Source organism: Salvelinus sp. IW2-2015, unplaced genomic scaffold, assembly GCF_002910315.2.
Source record: "Salvelinus sp. IW2-2015 unplaced genomic scaffold, ASM291031v2 Un_scaffold4210, whole genome shotgun sequence".
NCBI classification, from domain to species: Eukaryota; Metazoa; Chordata; class Actinopteri; order Salmoniformes; family Salmonidae; genus Salvelinus; species Salvelinus sp. IW2-2015.
In genome coordinates, this window is record NW_019945481.1 from 20,537 (window position 1) to 28,980 (window position 8,444).

At 44.2% G+C, this 8,444-nt stretch overlaps 1 protein-coding gene across 1 annotated transcript in view; it reads right to left on the reverse strand.

The window, feature by feature from the left end:
• LOC112077029 (cAMP-dependent protein kinase type I-alpha regulatory subunit) overlaps window positions 1-3,538 on the reverse strand; it is a 9,868-nt gene extending 6,330 nt beyond the window's left edge. The window contains 5 exon segments of the mRNA XM_070441539.1: window positions 51-150; window positions 490-657; window positions 3,355-3,404; window positions 3,407-3,433; window positions 3,436-3,538. Of these exon segments, the coding sequence (XP_070297640.1) occupies window positions 51-150; window positions 490-657; window positions 3,355-3,404; window positions 3,407-3,433; window positions 3,436-3,505 (415 nt within the window). The 5' untranslated portion in view covers window positions 3,506-3,538.
• Window positions 3,539-8,444: the final 4,906 nt, after the last annotated feature.

The window sequence follows — 8,444 nt, forward strand, 5'->3', positions numbered from 1 at the left end:
GTTTTCACAGCACCGGTAGCACACCGCTGTTTAGCACAACATCCGTGAACAGTTGTACCTTCTCTCGTTGTCGTCCAGGTGAGCAAACAGCACGTTCTTCTCAATGGCTTTAGCCAGGGCGGCCATCGTTTTGTAGTCTTTAGGAATAACCTGCAGAGGCAGAAGGGACAGCTTCATTCATCACAAGCCAACTGCCTTCAGTCGTTAGATTATATTAAATCAGATTGAAGTAGTGGCTGAGGCCCGATTCTCCACCCTTCTCCTGAAGTGTACACTCCCACACTTTATCTGCATGGACTTTACCATGGTAAAAGCCAACGCTTACCCCAATCCTATGCTTTTAAATGCATGATGGGTAATGTGCAAGGTGACACTTGTGGAAAAGGGTGGATGATCAGGAAGTAGCCTAGAAGAAGTTGGTAGTAATAACGGTAGGGTCAGGTGCACCTGTAGCGATGCGTGATTGGCTGAGGGCTGACCCCCCCTGACCTTTCTGACGTAGGAGGCGGCGTCTTCCTCTGTGTAGACCTCGGCGCTGATGGCACCGCGCCGCCGCCGCCCCTTCACCACGGGATTCATGGGAGGAGACACCTCATCCTCYCGGGAGTCGGAGCGAGAGTTGGACTTCTGCTGCTGTAGGATCTGCTTAGCCTCCTCCTGGTGGGGGGGGCGGATTCAGTTATAGTAGAATAGAACAGAGATCTTCACCTGGGGCTTACCCACCCAGACCCGATATACATAGATAATAATACAGAGGTCCGTTCTAAACGGACCCGAAAACAACTAGACACGTTCCCTATAGACCTGGTCGGATCCAGAGCCGGTCCGATCCGAGTGAGGGAAGCAGCAGAAAAGCCCTTTAAAAAAAAGTTTATTTATTAACCGGAGCTGATAAAGCGCGACGGGGGGGGGTGCTGCTCTAGCAGGGGGAGGAGAGGAAGAGGCTGTAATGTGAGTGAGACACTCGTGGAGGGAGGGAGGGAGAGAGAGACAGCATAAAAACCAAGCTGACCTGAGAGCTATAGTAGACCAATAGCTGCCATAGCTAGGCTATTTATCATCAACTAAGATTATATAGTACCTGTCTTGACTGCATCAAACCCCTGGAGAAGCTAGTTTAGCTAGCTAGGCTAACTGAGGCTGCGTACGCTTTCTCATCCTACATTATCAAACAACAACAACTCCATTCAGAATATGAAGTAGCAGCCTGCCTGTTGGCTCTTGGTCGTTGTAGCCCATCTTTCTCCTTTAACTTTTAATTCAGTCTTCCGTTGAGTAAATATCTCCTAACTTTTTGCCTCACACAGAGCGAGGCTCTATGACCATAGTCTATTGGCGCTTTGATGGCTTATGATTGGCCAACAACAAACTACAGACGTAAAAGCTCCGCTTTTGTGAAAAGCAAGAGCAGCAGCTCTCCCTCCCTTATTTAGGAGCACCTGCGCACCTAGAAACATTAAGGATTCTGGGACTCTTATTGCCTCCAATGTTTCATTGTGCTCCTAAATTTCCTTGTGTGCTCCTTGTAAAAAAGGTCAGTGTAGTGCCCCAATACAGTGCATTCGGAAAGTATTCAGACCCCATGACTCTCTGCAGATCCTCTCAAGCTCTGTCAGGTTGGATGAGGAGCGTCGCTGCACAGCTATTTACAGGTCTCTCCAAAGATGTTAAATCAGGTTCAAGTCCGGGCTCTGGCTGGGCTACTCAAGGACACTCAGAGACTTGTCCCGAAGCCACTCCTGCGTTGTCTTAGCTGTGCTTAGGGTCGTTGTCCTGTTAGAAGGTGAACCTTTGCCTCAGTCTGAGATCCTGATCGCCCTGGAGCAGGTTTCATCAAGGATCTCTGTACTTCTGCTCCGTTCATCTTTCCCCTCGATCCTGACTAGTCTCCCAATCACTCCAGCTGAAAAACATCCCACAGCATGAAACTGCCACACCATGCTTCACCGTAGGGATGGTGCCAGGTTCCTCCAAACGTGACACTTGGCATTCAGGCCAAAAGTTCAATTCTTGTTTCATCCAAACCAGAGAATTTTGTTTCTCATGGTCTGACAGGCCTTTAGGTGCCTTTTGGCAAACTCCAAGCAGGCTGTCATGTGCCTTTCACTGAGGAGTGACTTCCATCTGGCCACTTACAGAAAGGCCTGATTGGTGGAGTGCTGCAGAGATGGTTGTCCTTCTGGAAGGTTCTCCCATCTCCACAGAGGAACTGTGGAGCTCTGTCAGAGTGACATCGGGTTCAGGTCACCTCGCTGACCAAGCCTTCTTCTCCGATTGCTCATTTTGGCCATGCCCCCATCTCTAGGAAGAGTCTTGGTGTTCCAAACTTCTTCCATTTAATAATGATGGAGCCACTGTGTTCTTGGGACCTTCAATCTGCAGAAATGTTTTGGTACCCTTTGTGCCTGAACAAATCCTGTCTTCGAGCTCTATGGACAATTACTTCAACCCCATGGCTTGGTTTTTGCTCTGACATGCACTGTCAACTGTGGGACTTAAATAGACAGGTGTGTGCTTTTCAAAATCATGCCCAATCAATTTAAATTTTACTAAATTTTCTCCAATCAAGTTGTAGAAACATCTCAAGGATGATCAATGGAAACAGGATGCACCTGAGCTCAATTTCGAGTCTCATAGCAAAGGGTCCTGAATACTTATGTAAATAAGCTATCTGTTTTTTTATACATTTGCAACAACAAAAAAAAATCTAAAAACCTGTTTTTGCCTTTTCATTACGGGGTCATTGTGATGTCATTACGGGGATATGTGATGTCATTACGGGTATTGTGTGTAGATATCCCATATTAGAATAAGGCTGTAACGTAACAAAATGTGGAAATAGTCAAGGGTCTTCTCGAATGCACTGCAGTTGTAGAACAGTATAGAATATAGCAGTATTTACCTTCTTAGTGGGAACAGAGTAGAATAGAGCTCTATTACTGTATACCCTTTCTAGTGGGAACACAGAGAGTAGAATAGAGCTCTATTACTGTATAACCTTTCTAGTGGAACACAGAGAGTAGAATAGAGCTCTATTACTGTATAACCTTCTAGTGGGAACACAGAGAGTAGAATATACTCTATTACTGTATACCTTCTAGTGGGAACACAGAGAGTAGAATATAGCTCTATTACTGTATACCTTCTAGTGAACACAGAGAGTAAGAATAAGAATAGAGCTCTATTACTGTATACCTTCTAGTGGGAACACAGAGAGTAGAATAGAGCTCCTATTATCTGAATCTCATTAGAGTAGAGTAGGATTGGACTTTTCTGTCCCTTTGAGAATGGATAATTGCCTTTGTTTACAAATATCAACCACACACACACAGACCCTGCCCACACCAGCCTCACCTTCTCCAGCCTCTCGAAGTACTCTGTGAGGAAGGCCATGGGTCTGTCTGCCGGGAGGTACATAGCTGTACGATGCAATCTTCAGCAGACTGTTGATGTTATGTTTCTGCACATACAGCTCACACTCCCTCAGACTCCTCTCCCTCCTCATCTGCTGACTGCCCGACGCCACACTCACAACCTATTGACCTGGGGGACAACAGCAAAAGAGATAAACACAGACGAAAACACATGCACGGGAGACAGGTGTAGCAGGAGAGAAGGGGTAGTGTTTATAAACAGAAGAGAGAGAGAACCAGAAAAGCCGGTGTAGAGGAGAGAGGGGTAGTGTTCGATAGATAGAAGTAGAAACAAGTACAGTGAGAAGAAGAGAACATGAGGGTGTAGAGAAAAAAAAGAGAGTGTACATGATAACAGAGAGTGAGGGAGAGAAACTTAAGGTGTGAAAAGTGGGAGAGAGGACAAACATTATCGGCGTACGAGCAAGGGAGGGGTTTTGGAGAGAGTATAGAGGGGGGGGCGAGGGGGAGGGAAGGAGGTGGGATAGAATCTCACTAATGCTAATCTGGGTGAAATACCACAGTAGCAAGATTTGTGACCTGTTGCCACAAGAAAAGGGCAACCAGTGAAGAACAAACACCATTGTCAATACAACCCATATTTATTGAAAWATTCCACAGAGCGAAAGARAAAGGGGGGAGATAAATGCTTGACACAAAGCTCCATTGTATCATCCCAACTCAAAATCTCAGGATAACAGTAGACCAYACCGCTGAACCAACGGACTAAACTCTCACTCGCATTCAACGGACATTGCAATGCATTATGTGGCAACCAGAACCAGTCTAGTTCGCCACACTCGCCAACTCTCCTTTGTATAGCTAACGTTGGTTAGAGGGAGAACGCTGCACAACCAGGACAGCAGCAGACAGGCATGTGACACCAGGGTGCGACGGAATTTTTCATAACCTGATTTATGGTCTGTGTACCCTACTGTATACTGAAAATGAGAATTAAACATCGACAAAATATGAAGATATTTCAATTTGGAGAGAGATGTCCATAATCCCCATAAATTAATCGATTTGGGACTGTGTCAATTATAAAAATTWAATTGATCACATAACTTACAAGGGCAAACAAACAAAACTTGAGTCAACTACCTACATAGATAATGTAAACTGGTGAGTGTTGGCAAGCTACCTAACTACTTAGTAACGTGCACCATACGACAAAACTACTGTCACAATAAACACCAAAGTGAAATCAACTCTCACCAAAAATCTGTCCACGCGGGATACAACGTAATTCAATTGTTTCTGTGGGCTTAATGAGGAACTGATAACAGACTTCCTGCCTTCCGCCTTTGGACAATGGCTCCTATTGTTAGCCTCTAGTCATATATAAATGATCTCTGGTAAAACTGGCACAATCACACCTCACAGTCAACACTGGTTATTAACATCAACACTGGGTTTTGTCTACACTAATAGGTTAATTTAACACCTGAACCAACACCGGGAATGTTACACTGAAAAAACATTACATTAGGTAACACTGGACAATTTGCTGTGTAGCAATGCATTGTGTTAACCTTGTCCTCGGGCTCAATTGCTACTGCATATAGACGTTGGATAGAGGGAGATCCGGCTTGGACCAGATTAGCATGTTTACCTACAATTTCTCTCTACATCAAAGATAACTGGTTTAATGTGGGATACTGGAATAAACCACAATGTTCATGTCACATGTACTTTAACAGAATACTAAAGGGTACAGTCAGACTAGTAAAGGAGACGAAGAAGAAGGTGAAGTCCAATGTCTCCCAAATGACACCCTATTCCCTACATAATGCTCTTTGGGTCCTGGTCAAAAGTAGTGCACTATATAGGGAATAGGTACCATTTGGCCCACATCTACAGTACGGAGCGTCTTACATCTCTGCTACATTTCCTCTGTTGATAATCACATTCCCCAGATCTTCAGACAACTTTAATGACAGCAATTAGAGGGGAAGAGGAAGTGCATCTGCAGACAGCAAGCAACACGAGGTTTGCGTCTCAACGGGCACCCTATTCCTACATAGTGCACTACGTATGACTACAACCCTATGGGCCCTGGTCAAAAGGTAGTGCACTGTATAGGAATTTGGGACGCATCGAGGAAGCCAGCAGCCAGCTAATGGAGGTATAGCCGGGAGAAAGAGAGGTGTGTGTGTGTGTGGTGTTGTGTGTGCGTGTGCGTGCGCGTGCGTGCGTGCGTGCGCTGGAAATGCGGGCGACTGGTTAAAGTATTACTGCAGGATACTTACGTGTCCTGTCCTTATTCAGGCATGACAGGAGAGAGGCTCCAGCCCAAAGCTGTACAGAGACATGCTCAACAAGGTTCCACAGGTTCTGAGATGTGCCTGGGATCGGAATCTTCTTCTTCTCAGGATTGTTGGAACTCTACTGTAGTAAAACCAGGAAGGGAGGGTTAAAAGTGAGACAGATTGGGTTAGATAAAGTTAGATTGTAGGCCTAGGCAAACTCTAGGAGCAAATTTGCCCCCAAGCAACTCAACCCCCAGTGTATTTCAGAAACTGGTTGAATGTCTGAATTGTTTTTAGTTGTATCTTACTATAATCGTGCCCGTTTAGGTCAATATTAAGTTGAGCATCGACTTCTGTTGAGTTGAGCAACGAGTTGAGCAAGGAAACTAACTGCGGCGTTGGTCGTCAGTGTTGGCACATACTTTGTAAACACATAAAGGCTACCTTTCATCTTTACATGGTTGTTCTTGCCTGCTAGCTGTGTTGACACAGTGGGGAAAAACCATGGATTCAGATACAGTCAACCCTGCAGTATATATTTTTGTATAGGTAGAATGTGTATTCCTTCCACTTGGTGGAGACACTCAGAAGACCAGAAGGACTTTCTGATTGATCCTATGCACAACAACATTAGACTGGTTCATTGCATACCCTTAATTTCCTGCTTGATTGCCTCCATTGCTCTATGCCTCTCATACTGTCACTCCTACATTCTTGATGCCCTTGATACGTGGCATTATAAGACCTTTCTGCAATGCCTCCCAGTCCCAGTATCTGACAAGGAACTGAACTGAGAGTGCTTTCTTATCACACCTAATTAGCATAGAGATCAAAACACACACAGACAAAGATACACACACACAGACACAGACACAGGCACAGACACACAGACACAGACACACACACAGACACAGACAAGACACAGACACACACTCAAACAGGAAAGACCACGCCATAGAAAACCATAGAAACCCAATGCAACTAAGAAAACAAGGAAATGTCAACCGAAACCAGTCTCTCCCTCCTACCTCTCCTTCCTCCAGTGGACAGGAACCATAAGATGATGTAAAACAACTTCTCTGTGTGTGTGGTTGTAGCAGGGTTGTATTCGCGGACTCTGGGCAGTCGACACGAATGAAGCAGTGCAGGGCAGGACTGGAGAGGACACAAGAAGAAGGAAGTAGAGCGAGATTGAGAGACACACAGAAGCGAGGAGGAGAGAAGAGGGTGTGTCTGCGTATTCAGCTATTGCGCAAGCACCTGGGACAAAGGTTGGTGGAGGATGAAGATAACATACATACTGTCAGATGACTTCCCTCAACAGTACATCCTGTAGTAGTTTAACAGAATAAGACTTTCCCTCAACAGTAACACCTGTAGTAGTTTAACAGAATAAGACTTTCCCTCAACAGTACACCTGTAGTAGTTTAACAGAAATAAGACTTTCCCCTCAAACAGTACACCTGTAGTAGTTTGAACCAGAATAAGACTTTCCTCAACAGTACCACCTGTAGTAGTTAACAGGAATAAGACTTTCCCTCAACAGTACACCTGTAGTAGTTTAAAGAATAAGACTTTCCCTCAACAGTACACCTGTAGTAGTTTAACAGAATAAGACTTTCCCTCAACAGTACACCCTGTAGTAGTTTAACAGAATAAGACTTTCCCTCAACAGTACACCTGTAGTAGTTTTAACAGAATAAGACTTCCCTCAACAGTACACCTGTAGTAGTTTAACAGAATAAGACTTTCCCTCAACAGTACACCTGTAGTAGTTTTAACGGATAAAGACTTTCCCTCAAACAGTACACCTGTAGTAGTTTAACAGAATAAGACTTTCCCTCAACAGTACACCTGTAGTAGTTTAAGAGAATAAGACTTTCCCTCAACAGTACACCTGTAGTAGTTTAACAGAATAAGACTTTCCCTCAACAGTACACCGTAGTAGTTTAACGGAATAAGACTTTCCCAACAGTACACTGTAGTAGTTTAACGGAATAAGACGTTCCCTCAACAGTACACCTGTAGTAGTTTAACAGAAAAGACTTTCACTCACAGTACACCTGTAGTAGTTTGAATGAATAAGACTTGCCCTCAACAGTACACCTGGTAGTAGTTTACAGAATAAGACTTTCCCTCAAAAAAATGTTTGATATGCAGTAAATGTTGATATGCAGTAAACGAAAATACTTGTTATCAAAACACTCACTTTCTGTGGAAGTGTTGGCAGTACAAAAAAAAGGCCTTGCCCTTTAAGGTAGTTAAGGTGACGTATATACCAGAACGAGGCAGAGATTGGTCCAAACCTGATTCCGGTAGGGCAGCCGTCCAACTAAGGACTGAGGGGAAAAACAGGGACGAGGAACTGTCAGTTTCCGAAATAAAGAAGCATTTCAATCTGGTTTGGTAAGCGGTTTGTCTTAATTTTGTTCTAAATAGTCTCGATGTATGTGTGGAGCGCTGCGTGTATGAGGATATTGCTTGATTAAAACCTGTATCTCGCCGTCTTCCCGTTTGTTATGATAACGCAAATTGGCTAACGTTACTAGCAAGATAGCTAGGTTTCCAAGATGGCTTGTTAATCAAAAGACCTCTGCGGGCCTTTTAGCTAACGTTAATCGTTTCAGAATTCTCAGAATATTAATTCATATGCTTTCCAAACAGTTATTAAAAATTAAATGCATTATTACGGAATATTAAGCAAGGGTCCGCTTGCGAGCATACAGACGAATGGTGCCTGCCTCGAAAACCAGACTAACTACCATTAGCTAGCTAGCAT